This window comes from Stegostoma tigrinum, chromosome 12, assembly GCF_030684315.1.
Source record: "Stegostoma tigrinum isolate sSteTig4 chromosome 12, sSteTig4.hap1, whole genome shotgun sequence".
NCBI classification, from domain to species: Eukaryota; Metazoa; Chordata; class Chondrichthyes; order Orectolobiformes; family Stegostomatidae; genus Stegostoma; species Stegostoma tigrinum.
The window spans coordinates 64,438,267-64,465,209 of NC_081365.1; the positions used below are offsets into that span (position 1 = coordinate 64,438,267).

The 26,943-nt window shown below is 41.6% G+C and overlaps 1 protein-coding gene across 2 annotated transcripts in view; it reads left to right on the forward strand.

Moving 5' to 3' along the window:
• egfl6 (EGF-like-domain, multiple 6) overlaps positions 1-26,943 on the forward strand; it is a 100,852-nt gene that overhangs the window by 28,478 nt on the left and 45,431 nt on the right. For both annotated transcript variants that reach the window (XM_059650372.1, XM_059650373.1), the window contains 5 exons: positions 4,588-4,694; positions 13,731-13,823; positions 17,006-17,125; positions 21,225-21,344; positions 26,064-26,198. In XM_059650372.1, the coding sequence (XP_059506355.1) occupies positions 4,588-4,694; positions 13,731-13,823; positions 17,006-17,125; positions 21,225-21,344; positions 26,064-26,198 (575 nt within the window). The remainder of the gene's footprint in view (positions 1-4,587; positions 4,695-13,730; positions 13,824-17,005; positions 17,126-21,224; positions 21,345-26,063; positions 26,199-26,943) is intronic.

Here is a 26,943-nt window from a genome sequence, read left to right on the forward strand (position 1 = left end):
GGATCATCATACCATCCATGCCTTGCCCTGCATTTTTAAGCTTTGGCACCTCAGCCAGTGATACCAGGCTCACAGTATTGTTGCATTGATGTGTTATTTAGTGCAGACAAAATGAACAGGGTCAGTCAGTCATTCAGGGCAGTCACATTCAGTGTCCTTTTTCATTAGGGCAGATAAGCCACTGTCAGGCAGCCCACCGACCGATTTGTCTTTTTCAGCTCTCTTGTGGTTGACTTTCCTCCTGGAATGAGAGTAAAGCAGCTATAAAGAGAGATGAAAGTGCCAAAACTGTACCTTTTAATAGGTAAGAAGATGTCCAAAGCTAGTTAGTAGGCAGTGCAGAAGACATGTGGTGGCAGGGATTGGCATGAGTGATGGCGAGTGGGGAAGATGTTGCAGGCATAGAATGATAGAGTATAAGCCTCAGTGCAAAGTGGGTACAATAACAGAGGTAGAGGTAGCAGAGAGAAGATGGCAGTACCTATGCTGATGGGATGAGAAGGCCATACATTGTGCGTTGCTTCAGGAGGTTTAGGCTGCACAGACATTGGAGAATCAACCTCAGACCAGGTATAGCCTGGTGTCGTGGCTCCCACTGCTGGTCTGAATGAAGAGAATGTCCTGCCTCTGCACTATCCTATCCAGCAACATCTCCAGGGCTTTACCTACAAAGCACAGGACCAATTTTTTCTCATCTCCCATCCAAGCATAGAACCCCTACAGTGCAGACGTGGGCCTTTTGGCCCATCAAGTCCACACTGACCCTGTGAAGAGCATCTCACACCCCTGTCTTGTCACTGTAACCCCTCATTTCCCATGAGGAATCTACTTAACATTCACATCTTGGGACTGTGGGTAACTTCAACAAACACAAGGAGAATGTGCAAACCCCACACTGACAGTCGCCTGAGGGTGGAATCAAGCCAGGATTCCTGGCGCTGTGAGGCAGAACAACTGAGCCACTGTACCACCATCTCGAGGTCAAATGTCAGAAACAGCATAGATTCCAATTCAGACAGGCTTGTACCTTTAAGACAATTATATAATGGCATGTGACATTCCAACATAATGGTACCTGGCATACCCTCAATCATTCCCTCCACGTAATGGAGTCAGTGTGTTGTCTTCAATCAGTTAACCATGTAATATCAGGTAAGAGCAGCAAACGATAAACCAGACCATGTTTTAAGTCTGTGATATAGTAGTTGTGTAAAATGTTTATGTAAATACCTTAGGAATTGGTTAAGACATGAAGTATGTAAGATTAAAATGTGGATTTACTTAAAGGCAAGTTAGATAAACATGAGGGAGAAACGATTAGGGGATATACTAAAGGGTTAGTTGAAATAAGATAGGACATAGAATCTTTAAGAGTCATACAGCACAGAAACAGACCCTTCATGGACTTTGGCATGTACTATACCTGTTGGGGAGACTAGCCCATTTCAGTGCTATATATAGTATGCATGTTGAGGTAATTTAGCCTGTTTTTTTTTGCAGAATTAGAATTAAATCTAGGATTAGTAAATCTTGGTAAAGCTTTTGAGGCCGTTGACATTGTCGCAATTGTCAAAATGCTCTTGTCATTTAAAATGTACAAATGACATAACACCAGCCCTGGAGGTCAACTGAATTGTGAGTTCATGGTCAGAAGCATCTGCACATTGAGGACACTCTCCACTGTTTTGTATGGCATTTTTACTATACTAAATGATAAATTCAAACTGATCCAGCATCTCAAGAATGAACATCCATGAGATGTCATGGGCCAACACCAGCAGCAAAATTGTACTCTAACACAATTTACAATCTCATGGACTGGCACTTCCCCCATCCTAACTTTACCATTAAAGCCAGGGGATCAACTCCAAGTCAATGAACTGTGCAGGAGGAAATGCGAGAAGCAGCATCAAGCATACTTAAAAATGAATAGCTTTCTAGGCCATTTCAGAAGGCAATGCAGAATCAAACACATTGCTATTGGTCTAGAGTTACAATTAGGCCAGACCAGTAATGATGGCAGATTTCCCTCTCTAAAAGGCATCAGTCTTTACAACAGTGACAGGTTGATTGCCCTATTACTGAAACTAGCTGCCAATTCAAGATTTTATTAACTGAGTCCAATCCAACCAGATGCCATGGTTGGATTTGAACCCATGTCCCTAGGGTATTAGCGTGGACCTGTGGATAATTAGTCCAGTGACATTATCACCATGCCGCAGTTGCCATAAATTTTCCAGTTCTTCACTTCTGTCCTTAGGTTCCTAAAATACATGATTGGCCAAGGCTGAATTGGGTACTCCTGCTCTCCTATCAGCTAACCATGACATTGTTCCACCTGATCGTACAGGCATCCTCTGCTGTGTGTGAATAAATGCACTGATGGCTACTCCCTAGAGAGTGTGTGTTGACAGTTGTAATAGAGTTGATCATCACTCATCATCTAGATATTAAGGAACGAAATTTATTTCAGTTGGTGAAGTTGATGAAGTCTTTTTGGCCTTAGGAATGGCATCAATGGCAGAACGGGAGAATCCAGTCGTCCCAGGGAAGTTAATGGTTCTTGCTGTTTGTTCTGGTGGGTCTATGTGCAACTGGATAACGAGGTTAACTCTGAACTGTCTAAAACATTATTAAACCTTTGGTTCATTAGTGTCACAGAGACAGTCTGGAAGTATCTCCAAGCCTTGTTCTACTGTCAGCTTCACAACCCCAGGAAAGGCAGTACCTTCAGAAGTAAGTCTCCACAATAAAGGTTCCAAAGCCGGAATATTTCTGTAATGGGAACAGATGGGAAACAACACCTTTTCAGGCATTACCAATAGTTCAAACATAAATTAGACCTTCATTATGTGTGAACCTTGTGGTATGGTTGTCTGTGGGTCAAGTGTTCCTTGTTGTATCAGCTGCTACATTCACCTCTCCTCCACCCTTTCCTCATGCAAGTTCTCAACTCACTCTTCCAGTAATGGAATCCTCAGAGGGAAATGTGCTACTCTATTATGAAAGGCTCCCTTTAATCTAGGAGCAAGTTTCACAATGTGTCTTCGAAGCCTATGTATTCTGAATAGTTAAAGTACTGGAAGCTACTCTGTCCAAGGCAATACTGCAGAATAGTACTGTTGTGTGATCGCTCACCTTTGGAATCAAAACCCATTTTCTAAATTTGCAGATGACACTAAAATCAGGAGGATAAGCCATACTGAGAAGAACTGCAACCAATTATTTCTAAACTTGCAAAATGGGTGAATTGGCAAATAAAGTTCTACACAGATTTATGTGAGGTAGAACAATTTGGTAGGAAGGATTTAGATGTCACCTATTACTTGGAAGATGCAAGAAAGGAACAAAGAGATTTTGGATTACAAATGTACCAATTAGTAAAAGTTGTGCCAAAGGTTAACAAAGCCAAACACAAAGCAAACCAAGTTTTAGGTATTATTTCGAGAGGGATGGTATGAAAACCTTTGCTGAATGTGTACCAAGATTTGGCTGAGCTGCCTTTAGAGAATAGCATGTAATTCTGACTGCTGTGTTACAGATGAGTTTAGTGGCTTTGGAAAGGGTGCAGAGAAGATTTACAAGGATGAGACCAGAAATTTGTATAAAGAATGGCTAACAGGTTGGGACTCCTCTCTTTAAAAAGGAAAGCTAAGGGATACTGATCTATAAATTTATGAACATTTTTGATAGCATTGATACAGAGACAATGTTTCCTTTTATGGGGAAGAGGATGACTAGAAGTCGTCATTATACGATCATCAGAAGAAACTTTGCCACGTATAAGGGGTGAAAATGTGGGACTCACCTGAGTTTGAAGTAATTATCAGATGGATATAATGGGAAGCCAGGAAAGCCAGGAAAGCATTTGAAAGAGATGAGAATAGATGGTTACCATGGAAAATTCAGGTGAGAAAAGATAGGAGGAGATTTGAATGGAGCGCAAACTAATGGATGGATGATTTTTGTGCTGTATTTTTGATATAACTCTGTATGTAATGTCAATAGTTAACTATGTGAGGTCTGAGTAGAGAGAAAAAACTGGGATATCTCAGAAGATTGAGCTCTTAGCAACTCTCTGCTTCATCAGGCCATGCTTCCAGTATATGGATCAGGATCGCAGCAGGGTTATGGGAGGAAACTGCTGGGATCATTCTCCAGATCAGAATGCCTCTCTCATTTAGTTTGCCAGACCACCTCATTCCTACATGAAATCTATATTGTTTATGCTGGAGAGAATTGGACAAAAATACTAGCCCTTTTACTGCTCAATCTGCACAGCCCATGTCTGTGCGTAGTGTGCATCAGTTCAACTCCCTTGAATTGCAATTCCACTGTACAAAATAGCAATCCATGGGGCCTATGTGCAATGTGATCCTGCAATTTCAAATGCCCAGGTGAAGTCACAGCACAGTCACACAGTCATGGGTCAAAGAAATGTACATGAGGATTACAAGAGCCTCACATCTACTAATGTTCTGCCACTGGTATTAGTGATTTGTATGCAGCTTTCAAGTAGTCTGAGGAAAAAAGACAGATCAAACTGTAATGAACTGATAATGATGCATCTGTGTTTTACTCACCCAGTTTTCGAGAGCATAGGCGTGCTGCAATTCAACCTGGACTTTGTCGCTATGGATCCCGGCTTGAATGCTGCTACGGATGGAGAAAGAATTACAAGGGGCAGTGCGAAGGTACAACAGCAGCATTCACCTTCTCCTGCATTTCTGGCAAATTAAACCACAGTTTAATCCATATCTGAAAATACTGTGACATTAATTCATTTGTTGGATCAGCAGAGTGAAAGAGAGAAAGTGATGTGTATAGTTAAAGGTAAAATCACCACAGTCCTGGAAGACCGTAGGGCTACTCTCTCATCAAAAAGAGACACCTGGTCAGGAGTTTAACCTGAGGGTCACCAAATCTCAGGCAATGGGAGAGGTTGAGAAGGCAGGACCTTCGTTGTATCCTCAGCCAGAGCAGGGACTGAACCTGCACTGTTGGCATCACAGCTGGTGAAATGCTGTAAATGTAATCTTTGGTTTCATATGAGCAGATGTAGTTGCGACTTTGTGTATACCAAGGGCCCCACAAGCAGCTACTTGATTTTTTATTCTTTCTTGAATTTTAACAAGTGCTCCAAAGTACTTCATAGAGTTATAGAGGAAATTGCTGTCAAGTTAAAGAAAAATTATTTGAAGGAGTAACCTAGGAGAGTCTTTTAGGCATAAAGGAAGATGAAGAGATAAAGAGATTGACAGGGGAAATTATAGACAGTTAGATCTAGAAAGCTAAAACTCAACAATCCTGGTTGAGGTGAGGAGACTGGGATCACAAGAAGCAGGAATATGGAAAACGGACAGTTTAGGCTTAATAATGTGGCTCATGGAAGTTCTAGCAATGGAAAGATGCGAGCCCATTGTGATAGTTAAATGCAAGGATGAGAAAATTCAATTTGTTGAATTGGTGGAGCAGAAGCAACATGGGTGAGCAGGATTATGTCTAGTGAATGAACGTTCAAAATCTCCCCACCTCCTGAACTCATCTCAAGACCAGCTCCCCTCATCCCTGTCTCATTGACCTGTCCATCTTCTGTCCCACCTATCTGCCTCTCCCACCTCACTGACCAATCCCCACCATTACATAGAACACAGGATATAGAACATTACAGCACAGTACAGGCCCTTCGGCCCTCGATGTTGTGCCGACCTGTCATACCGATCTCAAGCCCATCTAACCTACACTATTCCATGTACGTCCATATGCTACCTGTGATCACCACGCCCCCCCCTCTCTATTTATTTCAGAGCCCCCTTTCCCTCCCCCATTTCTGAAGAAGGGTCCCGACCCGAAATGTCAGCTTTCCTGCTCCGCTGATACTGCTTGGCCTGCTGTGTTCCTCCAACTCCACACTGTGTTATCTCTGACTCCAGCACTGGCAGTTCTTACTATCTTTGACATAGGTTAGAATGCCAGCAATAGAGATTTGAATAACTTTAAGTTTATGGAAGGTAGGTGATGGAAGCCTGGCAAAGAAAGGGTAACAGCCGCTCAGTACCAAGGGCAATTGCCAACAGGAGATAAATATTCGTCAACTCAGTGCCAAATCCGAATGGCTTTTAAAAGTTATATCTGGGAGCTTCAAGGCTTTGTAGGGTGTTGTTATGGAAATATACAGAGGCTGTCTCTGTGATAAGGAGAATAATGCAGCAGAAATTGGATATCGGTTGACCAACTGCACTGATGTTACAGGTAGTCTAGTTCATCCTGTGCCAATGGCTCTGGAGAATGGGGAAATTGGGGGCTGACTAATGCGTGTTGTGTGTCAATGATGATAGCTCAAGCAGCAAAATTAGTTGAATGCTGAGTTAAAAAGTCTTTTTTTGGTTGAAGGATTTATTTTGGCCAGGAACTCTGCCTGCTCATCTCTAAATAGTTCCACACGATCCTTAGGTCCATTCAGATAGACTGACAGGGCCTCGGTTTAACATGCATTCTGAAAGGCACCTCCTCCAAAAGCGAAGCTCCCTTCTTGGAGCAATGACCTGCTTATACTTACTCAGATTTACCTCATAGCCTTCTGATTCTGGTGATAGTCACAGATGGTACCCACTTAACAATGCAAGGACCATGGACAGATGGTCAAGTTCAGGGAAGCCACCCTTAACAATCACAAGCCTGGTGGATAAAAAAGACCCTCTAAAGGCAGCGTGAATACCTTCCAGGTATGGGTCTATATTATAGCTTGTCAATACAAGGAAGGTGTTTCCAGTGCACCAGGTTTTTGTTGCCCTATCTTGGCACAAATGAGGCATAAAATATCTCTAAGTATATGTTGTAATTGGCCTGCTATGTGGTACTAGAGGTGTAAAAGCAGATAGAAAGCAGAAGCTAAACAATAACAGTAATTGGGAAACCTTGTGGCGCTTTTGTCCTTGAAGTCTGATTACAATTCCCACTTCGCCAGTCTGGAGGGCGAGGCTTGTGGGAACCTGTCTGTGCAAACAGGCTGCAGGAAGTGTGCACACCTGCTTTACCAATGGATTGAAGTGAATGTCGAAAACGTCTGATGAAAGCTGCTGCGCAGGTCGTAATTTTGTGTTTAGAACGATTTTCCCACTGACTTGGATTTAAGTCTTTGCTGCATTAGAATCTACGTTTGGCGCTAATCTCACCAAACAAGCAACATTGTAGACAAGTGAGACCACAGCAGCTGTGTGTCTGGTTCATTCAGTCTGAATGGTTTACCTCGTGTCACATCAAGCCATAACTTAGATGATTATTCCAGAGATGCCAATAAGGATTACTGTTAATTTGTCTGCGGCATGATGTCTGAATGTTGCACCGTGCAGCATTTTTCCCTGAATAATGTTGATGCTGCTAGTCATTGCCAAGTATATTGACAGCATGAAATTATGCCAGGTGATCTATGGTTTGGGGAAGTTGTGTAGCTTTGAGATGAAACTTTGTTCCAACAGATGGATTTGTATTTAGGATTATACAGAAAGTGGAGCTAAATAGCTCCGGGGCTGTATGGGACATATGGCTGCCTGCTGGGATGCTTCCGCCTTCCCTCCAGAGAGAGTGAAATGATTTTGAGACACAAAGCTCTCAACAATCATTGCCTGTACCATAAGTGTAACTAGTTAATAGAATGCTAAGTGACAAGACTGGTTTGGTTACTTCTCCCCTCCCGTCTGGTGGGTGGATAATTCAAAGAATCACAGAATAACTACAGTGCAGAAGGAAGCCATTCAGCCCATCGAGTCTGCACCAACTCTTCTTCTCAATCACTCAATTTGAGCTTTACAACTTCCCAGCCTCACACCTAGCTGAGCTCTTCAGTGTTTTTCTTCCTCGGCCAGAGGTACCAGGCTCACAGTACTCCTGTCTTGCCTTGCCATTTAGCACAGATGCAAAGCTAAGAAGCTTGTTATAGACATCAGCAGTCCTCAGTCAAATCAAGAGAGTCAACCTTCAGTTAGTAGGTCCTAGCTCAGTAGCTCAGCAGCTTCTGAAACAAGTCTCCAGGGGCTTGTGCATGGTCATTCAGCTGCTCAAGATGATCATAGTCAGGTTGCTCTCCTTTTAAGGGGTAAGAAACCAAATGTCAGGGACCCGCACACTGGTCTTCACTCTTCCACCTATTGAGAGTTGTTTTCTCTTGGAATGAAAGAATGCAAGGAAGATATTAAGCTAGTGAAACAAAGAAAAAGACGAGAATTGTCCCGAACAAGTGAGTGGACAGTGCAGAGGCCATGCAAGGTTAGTATGCTGAGGATTTGGGGTGGGTGAGAGTGACTGAGGAAAGATGTTGCAGTCAGTAGTGAGAAGGGTAGAGCAGGAGTCTTGGTGAGCGGTAGGTGCAGCCACAGAGACAGCATGAGTGTGACTTAGCAAAGAGAAATGGCAAGGCTTACCTTTGCCAAGCAGAGAAGGTCATTGACCTTCTTCCTACACTACTGGGCATTCTTCCAGATGGCTGAAATTGCACTGACCCCAGTGGCAAACATAGGCTAGTCTGGCAGAGACTGCTGTCAGGATCTCCTCTGTTGATCCTGGGGGAAAAAAAGATATCCTTCCTAAGCAATACCTCATCCATCAAGACCGACAGATGCCAGTTTGCAAATTGGGGTGCCAAATTCCTCCAAACTGCCATGTCCATGAACCGTTCGGGGAGCTCTAGGTTGGCTGTGCTCATCTGAGGTGCTTGGTAGCCTTTAAAAGGTGGCATGGATACCATGGATGCCAGACTATAGTGGGATATGTGGCCAATGGAAAGTTTTTTCCAATACAGTGAGTGGTAGAATCAGACTGGCATCAGGCATAAGGGGTACCACATGAGCAGGATATGCGTTCAGGTGCAAGTTCGTTAGCCCAAGAAAACTTGCAGAGTGAAACCTTGTGAGAAACTAAACAAAATTGACACCTAACCAAAATACTCTAAGATTCTACCCAAGGAATTCCTTTGTCCTAGTTTCACCTCTGCCCACCAGTCTGGTACAGAAGTCAATCCATCATTGGCCATTCAAGACGTAGCTATAATGATTATACTGGGGTCTCCAGCTGGAGCTATAGTCTGGAGAACCTTAGAAATTATTGTCTAGTTTACGTCAATAAAGTTATGTCAAGTGTACCCTACAGAAAAAATATTCTGCCTAATTGGTCAATAGTGGCATTTAAACATTAAATCTGTGTCCAACCGCTTTCATTTTATCCTGTCCTCCTGACTTTCTATTCTTTCCTCCTCACGTGTTTATCTAGATTCCTCTTCTCCATTTGTGCCATCCACTTCAATTTCTCCACACTATAATGGGTTCCACAGTCTTACCATCTTTGTGCGAAGAATGTTGTCCAAAATTCCTCATTTGATGTATTAGTGACAATTTGATATTTATGGACTCTATCTCTAGCGTTCCCTATGTGTGAAAGTATTTTTCTCCATTTACCCTTTCAAACCCTTGCATTATCTGAAAGATATCTCATCAGGTTACCGCTTGGCCTTCTTTTTGTCTAGATTATCAACCTCAGCCTAATCAATCAATTCCTGTAACCCACCCCATTCTGGTTCATTGTTGTATTTTTTTTCACTTTTCAAATCACACTGCATCCTTTTAATAATATTGAAATGAAAATTGTTCTCAGTAATCCTCACCATCTCAAGACATGGGAACACAAATCGGCCATTCGGCCCATTGAGTCTACTCCACCATTAAGTGAGATCATGCCTGATTTGGTAATCCTCAATTCCACTTTTCTCCCTTTACCCCAAGACCATAGATTTCATTACTGACTTCCTATTTTTAAACTCTATGATCCTTGAAAAATAGGCCCATGTTCCATTTGATTTCCCTATTACCTGCTGAACTTGTTTGCTAAATGTTTGTGATATATGCACAAAGACTTCCAGATTCCCTATGCTGCAACATTCTGCAGTCTTTCTCCATTTAAATAATGTTCAGCTCCTGCCAAAGTGCATAAATCCACATTTTACCATACAATATTCTATTTGCCTATTTTTTGCCCACTCTATTAACCTGCCTATGTACCTCTGTGAGTTCTTTGTGTCATCCTCATCCTCACCTATTTTTGTGTCACTTGCAAACTTGGTAATAGTACATTCATTTCCCTCACCCAAGTCATTAATATGCTGTAAATAATGTGGCCCCAGAACTGTTCACTATCAACTGTGGTCTAATAATGTTCTATGCAAGTTTAATGTAACCCTACTGCCTTTTATTTCTGTCTCTGTAGTAATGAGCCACAATGCTTTGTTTAGCCTTGTTTAATAATATGCACTTGCTCTGTTTTGAATCCGTACACATGGATCTCTCTGGTCCTCTAACCTGCTTAGATTCAGGCCCAAATTTTCATCACAATGGCAGGCCCCTTGAGTCAGCTAATTTCCCAAAATACCACAGGCTATGGTTAAAAGTCCCTTGAATGGCTGAATCATTGTGCTGGAGGGAGTGCAGGTGATAGAGAGGCAATGGAAGCTCTCCAATGGGAGTCAGTGGTGGTCATAAGTCTTTGGACTGTGGGAGGAAACCGGAGCACCCGGAGAAAACCCACACAGACACGGGGAGAATGTGTAAACTCCGCACAGACAGTTACCCGAGGCTGGAATCGAACCCGAGTCCCTGGCGCTGTGAGGCTGCAGTGCTAACCACTGAGCCACTGTGCCACCCCGCATGAGTTGGCATGAAAGGGGCCAAGGGCTGAATGGGTGGAATGCATTATTTGACATGGGGGTCATGACTTGAATTTACTGTTCAAAAGGTTCCCAAATTGAGATTACAGTTCATAACTCCTCTGAGAGGTCATGAGCCTTGAATCGTGAATCATGAGCTCAAATTCTAAAATGACAGCTGGAGAATTGTTTTTATTTTAAAAGAAACGGGAAGGAGAAAAAGTGATCATGAAGCAGTTAGAATATGATAAAAACACAGTTGCTTCACCAAACCCTTAATGGTTAGGTTTCTATTATTGCTGGTCTAGCCCATTTATGTCTTAGTTCTTGGTGGCTAATCCCTGCCAATCTTGCCATTGATGTCCACATCCTAAGAATGCATTAATAAAAGAAAATTAAAATGATCACAGGGAATTATTCAAAGTTTACTTTGTTTGGAGATGCACTTCCAACTTTACTTTCCTATGCTTTATTCTGCAGGATCATTCCTTAGCGCCTGACAGCTTTCAATGAATATTTCACATCAGCAAAACAAGCACCAACAAACTTAAATCCGAATCCACCCTCTGCTGCAACCCCATATGCTTTCGGATTCGGTGGTCCTTGACACTATTTAGCTCCGAGTCAACCAGTTTGTTTAAAAATGGATCCAATTTTAATGCCTACCTATAAATTACAAACTTTTGGAGAGACGTGGATGAATCCAAAACAGAATTTGATATAAAAGTAGATTAATATGTATATGAAAGGGATAACTAATAGAACGGAAACTAGTCACACTTCAGAAACTCTGAGAATTGGTACTTAAGGAATAAAAGAATGACGAAAGTAAGATTAGGGCCAATCAAGGATAGTAGTGGAAAGTTGTGAGTGGAGTCAGAGGAGATAGAGGAAGCGCTAAATGAATATTTTTCGACAGTATTCACTCTAGAAAATGACAATATTGCTGAGGAGAATACTGAGATACAGGCTACTAGACTAGGAGGGATTGAGGTTCACAAGGAAGAGGTATTAGAAATCCTACAGAGTGTGAAGATAGATAAGTCCCCTGGGCTGGATGGGATTTATCCTAGGATCCTCTGGGAAGCCAGGGAGGAGATTGCCGAGCCTTTGACATTGATCTTTAACTCGTCATTGTCTACAGGAATACTGCCAGATGACTGGAGGATAGCAAATGTGGTTCCCCTGTTCAAGAAGGGGAGTAGAGCCAACCCTGGCAATTATAGACCAGTGAGTCTTACTTCAGCTGTTGGTAAAGTGTTGGAAAAGGTTATAAGAGATAGGATTTATAATCATCTAGAAAATAATAAATTGATTAGGGATAGTCAGCATTGCTTGTGAAAGGTAGGTCGTGCCTCACAAACCTTATTGAGTTCTTTGAGAAGGTGACCAAACAGGTAGATGAGAGTAAACCGGTTGATGTGGTGTATATGGATTTCAGCAAGGCGTTTGATAAGGTTCCCCACAGTAGGCTATTGTACAAAATGTGGAGGAATGGAATTGTGGGAGATATAGCAGTTTGGATCGGAAATTGGCTTGCTGAAAGAAGACAGAGGATGGTAGTTGATGGGAAATGTTCATCCTGGAGACCAGTTACTAGTGGGGTACCGCAAGGGTCGGTGTTGGGTCCACCGCTGTTTGTCATTTTTATAAATGACCTGGATGAGGGCGTAGAAGGATGGGTTAGTAAATTTGCAGACAACACTAAGGTCAGTGGAGTTGTGGATAGTGATGAAGGATGCTATAGGTTGCAGAGAGACATAGATAAGCTGCAGAGCTGGGCTGAGAAGTGGCAAATGGAGTTTAATGCGGACAAGTGTGAGGTGATACACTTTGGTAGGAGTAACCAGAAGGCAAAGTACTGGGCTAATGGTAAGATTCTTGGTAGTGTAGATGAGCAGAGAGATCTTGGTGTCCATGTACAAAGATCATTGAAAGTTGCCACCAAGGTTGACAGGGCTGTTAAGAAGGCATACAAGTGTTTTAGCTTTTATTAATAGAGGGATCGAGTTCCGGAACCAAGAGGTTATGCTGCAGCTGTACAAAACTCTGGTGTGGCCGCACCTGGAGTATTGTATACAGTTCTGGTCACCGCATTATAAGAAGGATGTGGAAGCTTTGGAAAGGGTGCAGAGGAGATTTACAAGGGTGTTGCCTGGTATGGAGGGAAGGTATTATGAGGAAAGGCTGAGGGACTTGAGGCTGTTTTCATTAGAGAGAAGAAGGTTGAGAGGTTACTTAATTGAGACATATAAAATAATCAGAGGGTTAGTTAGGGTGGATAGGGAGAGCCTTTTTCCTAGGATGGTGATGGCGAGCATGAGGGGGCATAGCTTTAAATTGAGGGGTGAAAGATACAGGACAGATGTCAGAGGTAGTTTCTTTACTCAGAGAGTAGTAAGTGAATGGAACGCTTTGCCTGCAACGGTAGTAGATTCGCCAACTTTAGGTACATTTAAGTCGTCATTGGACAAGCATATGGAAGCACATGGAATAGTGTAGGTTAGATGGGCTTCAGGTCTGCACAACATCGAGGGCCGAAGGGCTGTACTGTGCTGTAATGTTCTATGTTCTATGAAACAACTGGTTGCCTCATTCCAGTTGAGACTGGTTGTATTTTTAAGTTTCAGATTCCAGGTTCTGAACATCTTTATGTTGAAGTCCATGTACTGTTCGTCGTCAACCCAGAAGAGGTATAAAAGAGCAAATTAGGATTTTGGATCAAACTCCTTCAGCAGAATTTAACTACTTCATTATACTTGCACGCAGTTGCAGCTTCAGATTTTTAATTTTTTAAGCATTTACAGAAACAATACTTATCCTTCCTGCATGCATATAAATTAATTCCAACTTGAATAAAGAGGTATTTCCAATCTCTGACACATTTTTTGATAATCTCAGTAAAATAAAAATGTAATAATACCCATTTAAATCCTCTGGTTTTATTTGCTCTGTAACTTTGAAATACAAATATTTTGTTTATATGAAAGAGCTGGTCAAATTCTAATGCTTTATTTCTGTGGGTGTGATCTTTTATCAGCTATCTGTGAACATGGATGTAAACATGGAGAGTGTATTGGGGCAAATAAATGTAAATGTTACCCAGGATTCACTGGCAAAACATGCAACCAAGGTGAGTACCAAGCATAGATTTACAACAATGTCAGTACTTACTCTAAACTGAGAGAGAACACAGCTCTGATGTTTAGAGAAAATCAGGGAGGAACCTGCAGAATACTTTAGAGCAGGATAACCTATTGAGGTCATGGGATGCAGAGGTTCTGCTGATTGTTACACGCTCACCTTGATATAATTTTCTTTACTGCTGTCTGTCTGGTAGCCTGTAAAACTGACTAGACACACAAGAATATGACATACTTTCGCGTCCATTTCCAATTGTGCATAGTTAATGTGTGCTGATATCTCATGCTGCTTTGTAAGAAATAACAAAGGATTGTAACCCGGCTAGATAAGTTTAACCTCTTTTACATGTGATGAAATCTGAGTTGTATTTAAGTAATTTTGTTGTTAATTTTACTTACTTACTGTTGAACACTTTCCACACCGCCCCCCCAACTATTTTCTGCCACTTTCAAGGACAAGATTGTCAAGGACATTGGAACACATGCAATCCAACTTCCCTCCAATCAGTACAACATCCTAACTAGGATATATAACATTGTGTCCCTGTATTGTCAATACACTAAAATTCTGGAACTCTTACCAAACGTTACATCTGAGCTTCACCACACAGACCTGAGGTGGCTCAGGAAAATTAGTCATCATTCAAATTCTCCAGGAGAGATAGGGATGAGCAATAAATGTTATGCTTTCCAGATACATCCATATCAGAAAAGGAATATTTTTTGTAAGGGCAAAAAGGCTCGTTTCAGTGCTGTATAACTCTAAGTTGGCAATAATCCTGTAAGGTTTTGGATCATAGAATTGTTAGCACAGAACGAGTCCATTTAACCTACTGTATCTGTGCCAATTGTCTGCAACAGCTGATTTTTCTGAGTGCCACTCCCCCAACTTTTCACTACCTTTTTTTAAAACTCCTCCTCAGAAATTAATCCAATTCTCTTGGTAAGCTGGTTACATCTTCCTTCATCACAATCACAGGCAGTGGATCCCAGATCCTAAACATGCAGAACAGGAATCAGAAGACCCCTAGTCAACCTACTTGCCCACCACCTATTAATGACAACTTAAGGACTTCATCCCAACACCAATTGCATTAACACTTTGCGATACACCCAGTTTGACATCTCCTGAGGGAGTAGATGCCCAAGTTTCAAAACGTTAAGTGACCAATTGAGGGGATAAATATTGAGAAAGGTGGTGGGCAGGGGGCAGTTGTGAGCCACCCATATCCTTTCTGCTAAACCGCCTGAACTTCCTTGACCTACAAGTCAATCTCCCATATTTCTTAATAATAGCTGGTTGATTTCATGATCCCAGGACTCCAGACTCCAGAAGGAGCTGCCACAATCTCTATGACTCACAAGAGCTGCCAGCCTCCAATTAGCGAAGACTTTTAGTGGGTACAAGTACTGTTCCCAGAGCCTTGATTGCAATGAAAAGGCCACTAAAAGGCGGCGTTCCTACTGCCTGATCAGTTTGTGGTTCAGTGGGCCTAGCTGAAAAGAAACAGCATGGGTCTCTCACTAGCACTTTAGCCATCAGTCAACACCACCACAACCCCACTCCCCTTCCACCATGCCTCAACAATATTCCATTCATTGTCTCTAGACGTTAGGGACTGCTAAGTGCAGTGGAAAGCTGCTGAAGTCGTGGTAACACACTGAACTCACCTAAGGCAGGTGAGTTCAGTGACTAGCTGAGGCTTGAGGTCTAACTCTGCCCAATATGAGTTGTACATAATTTTATGTCACTTTGAATGGACAGGCCATTGTGCAAGAAGTGGCCCAAACTGTTGCTTTGTTGGCATTGTCTAGAATGACTTTTGTGTGTTCATAATGAAGGCTCATATGTAGAATGTGTATTCTGAATCCCTGAATGCTGTGCCACAATGCTAGCTATCTTTGGTGATTGTTGGAACATTCATCATTCGGTTGAATTGCACGAGTACAGTGCATCTTGCTCATTAATGGCGATATTTAGTGAGTGTCATAGTCAACACTTTCAGATAGCAACAAGCCTCACCACAGCTTAGTTTATGAATTTGGACTATGAGAAAGCTGAATATATTCCACAGTCATTTCATTTCCTTCCTGTGATACTGTTCCAAGTTCCCAATGAACAAGGTAAGATGTCAAAGCATGGCTACACTTAGCTTGGCAAACTATTCGCAAACAAAAAATCTTCTTTTAGTTCCAGGTTGAGGCCACAGACAATCTTGCATTTATAACATAAAACTTCAGCTAATTGATCTCACCCATTCGTTGTGTTTCCCATATAAGATCCCAAATATTTTCTCCCTTGTCTGCCGACACAGTCCAGTCCAGAACTCAGCCTCCTTTCATTGTTTGTCCCTGATTTTTGATGCCTCATATCCTGACCCTCATTATTTCGATTTAATGCAGTTATTCATTGACAGCTCTATCTCAGTTCTCTGTTAACTTTAAATTCCTCACACCTGCCTGACAAGTTTCTTAATTGCTATGTTCAGGGCATCAGTTTGTATACTTCATTTATTGTGGCATTCTACAACCCACCACCAACTCAGTTCAATGGGACGATCTTTCCCCATCTCACCTACTCATCCAGATAATCTTGGGAAGGCAATAGCCTAATGGTCTTATCACTAGACTATTAATCCAGAAACTCAGATAATGTTCTGGGGACTAAGGTTCAAATCCCAGCATGGCTGATGGTGGAATCTCAGTTTATTAAAAAGAAGCTGCAGATGACCATGAAACCATTGTTGACTGTTGGAAAAACCCATCTGGTTCACTAATGCCCTTCAGGGTAGGAAATTGCCATCCTCACCCGGTCTGGCCTGCTTGTGACCCCAGCCCTACACAATGGGTTGACTCTGAAAAGCCTTCTGAAATGGCCCAGCAAGCCAATTAGTTGTATCAATCACTACGCTACACTATCAATCACATTCCCAAACTAGGGACGGGCAATAAATGCTGGCCAGCCAGTGATGCCCACATCCAGCAAATGGATAAAAAAATCCTCAAATTGCATCGCATGACTTCACAGCAATGGTGTTTTCAAAGGTGTTTGAACAGCTTGTACATTCACATGCGACTCAGAAGTGTGAAAAATAATCTTGTTGAACAAATGAAGCCAGCTCTCTCAGCTATTCTCGTTTTGTTTCACACCAATTCTTTTTGGCTGCTATAGACCTTAACGAATGTGGGCTGAAGCCAAGACCGTGTGAACACAGATGTATGAATACACATGGCAGCTACAAGTGTTACTGTCTGAATGGTTACATGCTGACGCCAGATGGCTCATGTGCTAGTGAGTGAAACATTCCTGAAATTGCTGTTGCGATAAAATATTGCTGATGGATTGATCATCTGTTGGATTTATTATGTTCTCCTCCTACTTTTGCAGTTTGAGATTTCAGCTATTTTTGAGGCTATTTGGACCAAGTGACCATTTCGTGAAAGTTCATTGGCACCATGCATTAGATGCTTTTATAGTGCAGTAGCAGTAAATCAAAATGTGTTGTCAAAATGGTAATGGGAAAACAAAACACATTTTTAATTACAAATGGCAAACACTCTATTGCAAGGAGTAGATAGATTGTCAAATGCAAATAAGCAATTATTAACTGCCTGAGTTTTCACGCTGCTGTATAGCTTTGCAAAAGTGGCACTCTGCTGTCTGCCTTATCATTTGAAATATATTAAATGATGTGAAGTTGTGAATTAAGTATAAAATGAATCAACACAGATGTTTAGGGCGAGTGTAAGTACCCATTTAGTCATACAATTATTGTTAACGGTGGCCAATTAACCTCTCTAGCTCATCTGAAAAATTACCCATTACAAATATGTGGTCTGATTACTTTAACTTGTGAACTATTTGGGAATTATCTTTAAAATGCAAAATAATAAGGTTTAAAGAATTTGCATTGCATTTCCTTTCTCCCTTTTCACTCTCTGTCTTTTAATCCAATCTTTACCTTCCTATTTTTATTTCACTTTCTGTACCTGATTGAATTTATCCTCCTTCTCCTTCTGGTGAATGCTTAATCATGGCTGGGGGGTTAGGATGATGGATTGCAGGTTAGAGTCCTGCCGTTTAAAAGGGGTTGTCTTGTGGCACAGTGGTAGCGTCCCTATCCTTAGATGAGCAATCTGGGTTCAAGTCCCACCTGCTCCAGAGGTGTGTAATAACACCTCTGAACAGGTTGGTTAGGAAAATACATTAAATTTGAAAACATATATAAATTTAATTGGTTAAGACTTTCCCAGTTTACTCAGGTCTTAGAAGTCCTATCTTCCTCACTGTACTGATTTCAACTTGTACTAACAACTAACCATGTTACGGAGGGGTAACGACTGAACCCATCTGATTATTATTCCAAAACACAAACCCCAATCTCTTATGGGAGTAAAGGTTTGTTACTAATCATTAGCTCTGAAACACCCAGAGAAACTTGTCTTTCATAGAATCGTAGAATTCCTATAGTATTGAAACAGGCATTTCAGCCCAACAAGTTCACACCGACCCTCAGGGTATCCAACCAGACCCATCCCCAGGCACTACGGGCAATTTAGCATGGCCAATCCACCTACCCTGCGTCTGTTTGGATTGTGGGAGGAAACCGGAGCACCCAGAGGAAACCCCTGCTGACACAAGGAGAAAGTACAAACTCCACACCGACAATTGCCCGAGGGTGAAATTGCCTTTGCCCTCATAACCTGTTAAAAGAAAGAAAATCCCTGATCCACTTTTATAAATAACAACAAAAAAAATTTATTTAACCTTAACAATGAACAAATTGACAGAACTACTAACAAATAACAAGAACAATTCTCCCCTAGACAACTAATTACTCCCTAACTGGCTTAAATTCTACTCGAATGCTGTTCAAATAAACACAAGCCCCACTTATATAAAAGCAATTAATAAGACAACAATAAATTAAAACTTAATCTCTTCAAGTTCGCACAGGCGGTGCCTACTGGAGCCTTTTCTTCTGTTGATTTCATATCACAAATGACTTTCTGCCACTGATTCTGCTGTCAGGGATGTTTTCTCTGTAAAGACTGTTAGCTAGAAGTACTGTGGTACCTTTTATAAAAGAGGTGGTGCTTTCTCTGAGACCTAAAGGTGCTGTCTCTTTGCAGTTGGCTGCCCCAATATTCCAAAAACCTCCATCTTTATACCCTTGATGACAAAGCAATATTTCTTATGTAGGATTGGGTCAATGTTGTCAACACCATCAAATTTAAATTTAACAGGTTTTTAGTACCTAAGGACTCTGTTTAAATAGATTGGCTAAATTTGAAAAGACTTGTTGTCTTGGTAAAAATGCTGCTTGATTTTTCGATACGAAATACTTCCATTCGGGCACTCTCTCTGTGCACCTGCACTTCAAGCTGCTGGTCAGACATCCGTTTTAACTCTAAACATGCAAAAAAAACCTTTTAAAGGGATGAAGCACTGCTTTTCCCCATTTTACAATTCTACACACACCAACTTCACAGCGATGGAAAACCGGTGTTTTAGTGCTTAAGGTTCAATAGGCTGGGGCTACTTTCATAGAACAGTAGAACATGGAACATAGAACAGTACAGCGCAGTACAAGCCCTTTGGCCCACGATGTTGTGCCGAACTTTTAACCGAAAACTAAGGTCTATCTAACCTCCACCCCTGCCTTATACTATCATCCATATGCCTATCTAATAGCCGCTTAACTGCCCCTAATGAGGCCGACTCCACTACCCTCTGGCAATGCATTCCACACCCCAACCACTCTCTGAGTAAAGAACCTACCTCTGACGTCTCCCTTATATCTACATCCACTCACTTTAAAACTTTCCTTGGAGCGTCAGAAGCTGAGGGGTGACCTTGCAGAGGTTTATAAAAGCATGAGGGGCATGGATAGGGTGAATAGTCAAGGTCTTTTACCCAGGGTAGCAGAGTCCAAACCAGAGGGCATAGGTTTAAGGTGAGATGGGAAAGATCTAGAAGTGATCTAATGGTCAACATTTTCACAGAGAGAGCGATGAGTGTACAGAATGAACTGCCAGGGGAAGTGGCGGAGGCTGGTACAATTACAACATTTAAAAGGCAGCTGGATGGGTACATAAATGGAAAGGGTTTAGAAGGATATGGGCCTAATGCTGGCACATGTTGCTAGATTTATTAGGGACATCTGGTCGACATGGACAAATTAGACTGAATGTATTGTTTCTGTGCTGTAAGTTTCAGTAACTTTACAGCTTCAGGGCAACTCTAATTATTGATAGAGGCCATTAGATGCCCAGTTACAGGGTTGGGTACAACATTAGGTTTAGTTCTTCATGGAAAGTTGTGCAATTAAAAGTTTCTGTAACCAATTTTATTTCTAAGCTACTCATTGGGAAAATGGCAGGTCTCCTACCTGGGAAATTAGGTCAGATTCACCCCCAGCCTTTCAGTAATTGCTTCTCTCTTTTCAGTAATTTCACCTGAAAATGGGTTCACCCGCACATGAAATTTCCCTCACTGTAACAACAATTCTAAATTGATAAGTAGTGTCCTGTCAAAGTGCCATGCAGACAAGAGGGCAAAGACAACAAAAAGCAGTAAATCAAGTATTGCTGAAACGTGGGATAAGGGTTACGAGAGATGGAAGGCTTTGTGATGGTAACATTTCCAGGACAAACACCTTGCACAGAACCTACTTTTGAGCTCCTGATTTTGCCACTAAAAGCTATGTGGAATGATGAGGAGTCATTTTATTTCCCCTCAAATTGACTTCACCTTCTTTTGTGGAAAAGGCTGATTTCCAAACAGTACGTTAACTTGTTGAAAAGGATTCATAACATTTCCAATCATATGCTCTATCAGTGTACAAAACAGCATCAGGAAATTTCAAAACACTGTACCAGTAAAGCAACAGTCATGGCAAGAGAGAATCCAGCATCTTTGTTGCATGATAGAATGACAGGTACTTAATGTGAATTGAATTAGTGACTGACAGAAACTTTAACACAAATTGTAATTCAACAATAAAGTCACTGATTCCTCAGCAGTTGCATCTGGTAACGATTTGGTTTATGCAACAACATTTGAATGAACTAACACAACCACAAAGACCAATAAAACTAACAAATTATGGTTCGCTTCTTCTCAATCAACAATTTAGATGTCTAGCTCTGCAATAGCAGAGTTTAAATAGGAATATGCTTGTAATTGTCACTCTTCCAAGGAAATTGTGAGAAACCAAATGGTTGAAACAAATTACATATGTTTTTAAAATACAAAGCTCATTGCAGCTATGTAATTTGCATCAGCAAATGTCCAAACTAGGATTAATTCCAGCTGCCCATCAAAGAGGGGAAAGAAGCAATGATGTATGAGGCTTTACGCAGATGAGTTCACTGACTGTTTTCTTTAGATTCCAGGACATGTGCAATGGCAAACTGTCAATACGGCTGTGAGGATGTGAAAGGAGAGATCCGCTGTTTCTGCCCATCCTCTGGATTACAACTGGGACCAGACGGAAAAACCTGCATAGGTTTATACTTTCTCTGTAATATCGAGCATGAGAACAAAGTTTACCACTAAAATAAAATGACCTGATTATTTATTTCTTTCATGGGAAATGGGCATCCCTGGAAAAGCCAGACCCTCAACTACTCTTAAGTTCAGTCAGAAGGCAGTAGAGAGTCGCCGAAGCTGGAAGTAAGTATGCAGGTGAAGCAGGCAGTGATGAAGGCAAATGGTACGTTGGCCTTCATAGCAAGAGGGTTCAAGTACAGGAGCAGGAATGTCTTGCTGCAATTTACAGGGCCTTGGTGAGACTGCACTTGGAACACCGTGTGCTGCTTTGGTCTCCATATCTGAGAAAAGATATTCTGGTAAACGAGGCAGTGCAACAAAGATTTACCACACTGATTCGTGGAATAGCAGGTCTCATGTATGACCTGAGACTAGATTGATTAAGATTGTATTCACTGGAGTTTAGAAGAATGAGGAGTGGTGGGGTGAGGGTGGTGGGGATGAGGCAGTAGTGGCAGGTTTTAAAGAAACTTATAAAATTCTAAATTGACCAGACAGGGTAAATGCAGAAAGCATGTCCCCAGTGAACAGAGAGTCTGGAACCAGGGATCACAGTCTAATGATGCAGGGAAAGCCACTTCTACTACTTGAAATGAGGAGAAATTTCCTCAGCCAAATAGTAGTGAGCCTTTGGAATTCGCTGTCACAGAATGCAGTTAAGGCCAAAACGATGAATATTTTCAAGAAGGAGATAGATAGAGATTTTAGGGCTGAAGGGCTGAAATAATATGGATGATCAACCTTGACCATTTGAATAGCAGATCAGCTTAAAGGGTAGAATGACCAACTCTTGTTCCTATTTTCATTGCTGTGAGTCTTGTGTTATATGTCGGCCAGACCAGGTGGGTGAGCAAGCTATTTTTGGCTTTTACAACAAACAATAATGATTGCATGATCACCATTAAAAAGCTAGATTCCAGATTAATTCTTGAATTCAAGTTTTGCCATTGAGGATTTGAACCCCTGTCCGCAGAGCATTAATCAGAGCTATCTGGATTACTAGCCCAGCGGAAATACTACCTCCCTGGAATATATACTGGAGCAATATTTTTCTGCTAATTAATTGAATCATTGTTTGATAAATGTTATGTCAGTTGTTACACGGCCATGTTCAAGTTCACTCAAACTTCAAGCTGTTTATTGAATTCACCCTTGGCTGATTCAGCATCACTTAAAGGAGAATGCTTTTTGACTCCAAGTTTGAATCACATAAACAGGACAGACTGAAAGCTCAGTAATAGGGGTATGACCCTTCTGTGAGCTTTTGGTTTTGGACATGAGTCTATAGTTATTTCAATAAGAGTTTGGATTATTCATTTAGTTCCCCAGAAGTTGAATGCACCTTTGTACATACTTTTAATCAATCTGTTCAGACACATTGTGACACTTCTCCAGGGCAGAAGGGGCTTGAACCCAGAGGTGGACCACAGATAGGGGCACTACTCACTGTGCATTTAGAGCCCCAAAGCTCTATAAACCTGATGTGAATTGAGCATGCAATTTTCTAATCTGGAGTTGAACACAGCTAAGCCCTTGCAATAAAACAGCTTCAAAAACAGGGAGGAGTACTTTCTTGCTGAAACCAGCAAGTCTGGGAACAAGGCAGTTAACTCAATTAGAAATGGAATTATTCCTACAGGACATAGAATCAAAGGGTAGTTTTGGAGGTATAAGTTAATTAGTTTACATTTCAGTTTGAGGTATCTTTAGTATGTCTCGTTGTCATAGGGATGGGCTGGGCATTAGGAAGGTTCTTTTGTTTCAATTTATCTGTATGCTTGCTTACAGATACAAGTAGTTCAACATGGGAATAGATAGAGACCATTTAGCTTTCATCTTGTGTAGTTTGCAGTCCATTCAAAGACAAGGGAAAAAGAGATGTTAGCCAAGCCTGCACCTTAAATAGAGAAAATGCTGACTATCATTCACTATGTGAAACAGTTTGAAAGCAGAGTTCATAAAAAGAAAAAATAGAGACTGAGGGATTTGCTTTGCTTGGAACTAGAGGAAGAAATCTGCAGTAACCTGCATTAAGAAAACAATCAGTTCAGCTAATAATCAGGGAGAGAAACTTAGTTGCTGGAGAATAGCTTGGACCATGAGGGCAAACTGAGTAGAAACACAGGGTATTTCCAATTATCTGTAGAAATCTTTAGACAGGAATTAAATGTGAAGCTCACGCTTAAGATGAGAAGTCCAAGACCCTGACAAGGCAGTTGTAGGAATGTTAAGAGTTGACTCCAAGGAAATAGATAACTTTCATGAATCTGATAGGTTGGCAAAAACTTAACTGACAGCCAGTCATAGTGAAAAATAGAAGTTTTAATTGAAAATTTTAGTCTAAAATATGTTGTAGTGTTTTGTTGTGCCTTTCAAAGTAGTAATTAGGTAAGCATGTCGTAATGTTTGCTTTATTTGATTTTTCTGCAGTAAAACTGATTTGATTTAAAACATGAAATCTTGTGACTTAATATTTTGGTTAATAACAGGTAGTTTGAATTTCTCTAAACATTAACATTCTCTATTGAGATTGGAATAACATCCTCAGCCTCCAACTACCACAGCACCCCAATCTCCCAAATGCTTTAAAACCACGCCCTGCACCACCAACACCCTCACTCCACCCACTCCACCCATACCCCATACCCCATACCCCATACCCCATACCCCATACCCCATACCCCATACCCCAACCAACCACATCCTGGCCTATGCTCCTTCCCACAATAATACAAGTTGTCTGAATACATCCATTCTCCAGGCTCCCAGCCTCTTTCCTGGAATGGACAGCCACCCTTTTCATACCAATCCATACACAATCAAGCCCCTTCCAATTGGTTCCAGCTTCCCAACCTGAACACTGATAATTGACAGGACCTCCTGTCCTTTTATCCCAATCAAGTACACTCTGATTAACCCTTCTTTTCCAATCAATTCATCTTCCCGTGATCAACTCCTGCACTTTTCGCACTCATACACCAGCTCCCTACCTAACCAGAGGTTAATCTGGCTGATCTCCAGGCTGAGGAACAAATCAGAAACATCACTGACAGAAGGCAGAATGAAACTGCCACTGGGGAAAGTCCCAAATGATGGTTTCCCCATAACATTTTGACTCATCTGTTCTCTGTGGGTGGGCAGCCAATTACACTCACCACTCAATCCATAATCTATGCCTCATCAACCCACAATTGTTGCAGAACATTTTTAAAGTGAAGAATAAATTTAGCATGGAGATGTTGCCTTGGGCAAGATCTGGAGGAATCGTACACAAATGTAAGCGTTAAAGTAGCCTCAGCTCTAAGCTGTGATCCCTCTGCTCCTCTCAGGCTACTTCCCACCATAGATGCATAAAACATGCAATTGATTCTTTATTCATAATTGAAGCACTTATCTTTCCTGATGGCAATGATAACAGAGCATTTATAAGGTTGTCAGTTCTGGTTGACTGTAAGCCAGGGGATTTCTTTGTGCGAATTTATGGTAGCATTGTAAAATGCAGCGCAAGCACATCAAAGATTGGCCAGTGAAGTTGAGATATAAGTCAGTCAGGCTCCAAATGATTAGTAAATCAGGTCTGAGTGACTCAAAATTGATTCCTGTTCCTTTGTTTCTACACAAAACATGTTTGAGAGGTGGCAAGCCCACAAAATCCTCATAGTTCAAAGACTGGCTAGACTGCTGAGTCTTCTGGAATGTATGACCTAATCATAAACTGACAACAAGATAAAGCTGATTCAGCAAGCAATATTAATTCAAGTAATTCAGTGTATTTTCCTTCCTGGGTTACCTGTAGAAGCAGCTGGGAGGATTGAAAATCCGAATGACACAGCTGCCTATGTCCATTCAATTCCTGGTTTTCCAGAGGCGCAGAGTGCAATCCCTAACTTGAGACATGTTAGCAAAATGTTTCCGTAAAAAGTTCACAAGACCCCTTCAGGGTAAAATTCACGTTGAGCAGGAGCACACAATAAAATCATACTTCAACTGCCCATTCACAGTCTGCTGAATCGCCTAAGAGGAATCATAGAATCCCTAAAATGTGGAAGCCAGCTATTCGGCCCATTGAATTTATACCAACCCTTCAAAATGCATCCCACCCAGACCCGTTCTATTCCTATAGCCCTGCATTTCCCACGGCTAATCCACCTTGGCTGCACACCACTGGACACTACAGGGCAATTTACCATGACCAATCCACTGAACCTGCATATGTTTGGAACAAAAACAAAGTTGCTGGAAAAGCTCAGCAGGTCTGGCAGTATCTGTGGAGGAGAAAACAGAGTTAACGTTTCGGGTCCGGTGACCCTTCCTCAGATCACGTATGTTTGGACTGTGGGAGGCAACTAGAGCAAACCCACACAAACACAGAGAGAACGTGCAAACTCCATGCAGACAGTCACCCAAGGGTGGAATCAAACTGGACCCCTGTTGCTGTGATGTAGCAGTGCTACTGAGCTACCATTTCTGCACAGCCAACTTCACATTCTAGTTCTAACCTATGAAGTTATTTAAGTTGCAAACTAATTCAGAGTTAAGAGCCTATTTGTATGCAATGCAAATCTTCATCCTCACCATCCAACATTTAATTTAAAACCTGTAACATATTCACTTTTTAAGCTGTTATGTGAAAGTATGCAAGTATATCTATTTTTTCTCCATTTCCCTCTTCCAGATATAGATGAATGTGCAACTAGAAAACCTCTATGCCCTCCTCTGCGGAGGTGTGTGAATACATTTGGCAGTTACTTCTGCAAATGCCAAACTGGCTATGAGCTCAAATACATCGACGGTAAATACAGATGTGTAGGTAAGCTTAATATAGCAATTTCTGAACAGTCAGCTGACAACTAAATATCCAAAAATATGAAGCAAATTGCGACAACTCCAGGTCACACCTACGCATCTCCAAAAGCCATTGAATCTTCCAACAATTCCACAAATTCCCTTTACTAGTGCACAAAACTTTAGTCTGTGCATAAACCCAGGCAGCACATGTGGGTCATTCTTGCAGGCTGCACAGACACTCTGAAACCTATCCTGATGTTTACCCTTACATGGGCTATTCTTCCAACCTCAAAGCTTTGTAAGTAACTCTAGTTCTCCTATTGTCACTGGCTGAGAGCTACCTCAGCTCAGACTGGGAATAAGTGCCGAGATGTTCAAGCTTTTATGACCCCAGCCACACAATGGGTGGAATTTCGCAGTCACCTGCTGTGGAAGCAGGGAAACTTTTAAAATGCAGCATGCCCAATCCATTCAAACTGTGTTCCATTTTAACCAGAACATGTGATCAAAGGCCACTGAAAACCTTATCCTGCACCCACTGCTATTTTGCGTATGACAGGGTGAGGATCACACTACATAGATTGTTTGGCAGATTTTACTGGCTGAATTGGGGGCTGAGGGTGGTGGTGTTGGGGTGAGGGTGACCTCCTTTGGGATTCCCTGTGCCCATCAGAGGCACCCTGCACAAGGTGATACACCCCATTTAACCTACACCACTGTCTCCTGGCCTCTCAAATCCACCCAGTTCCCAACCCATGCACTGAGGT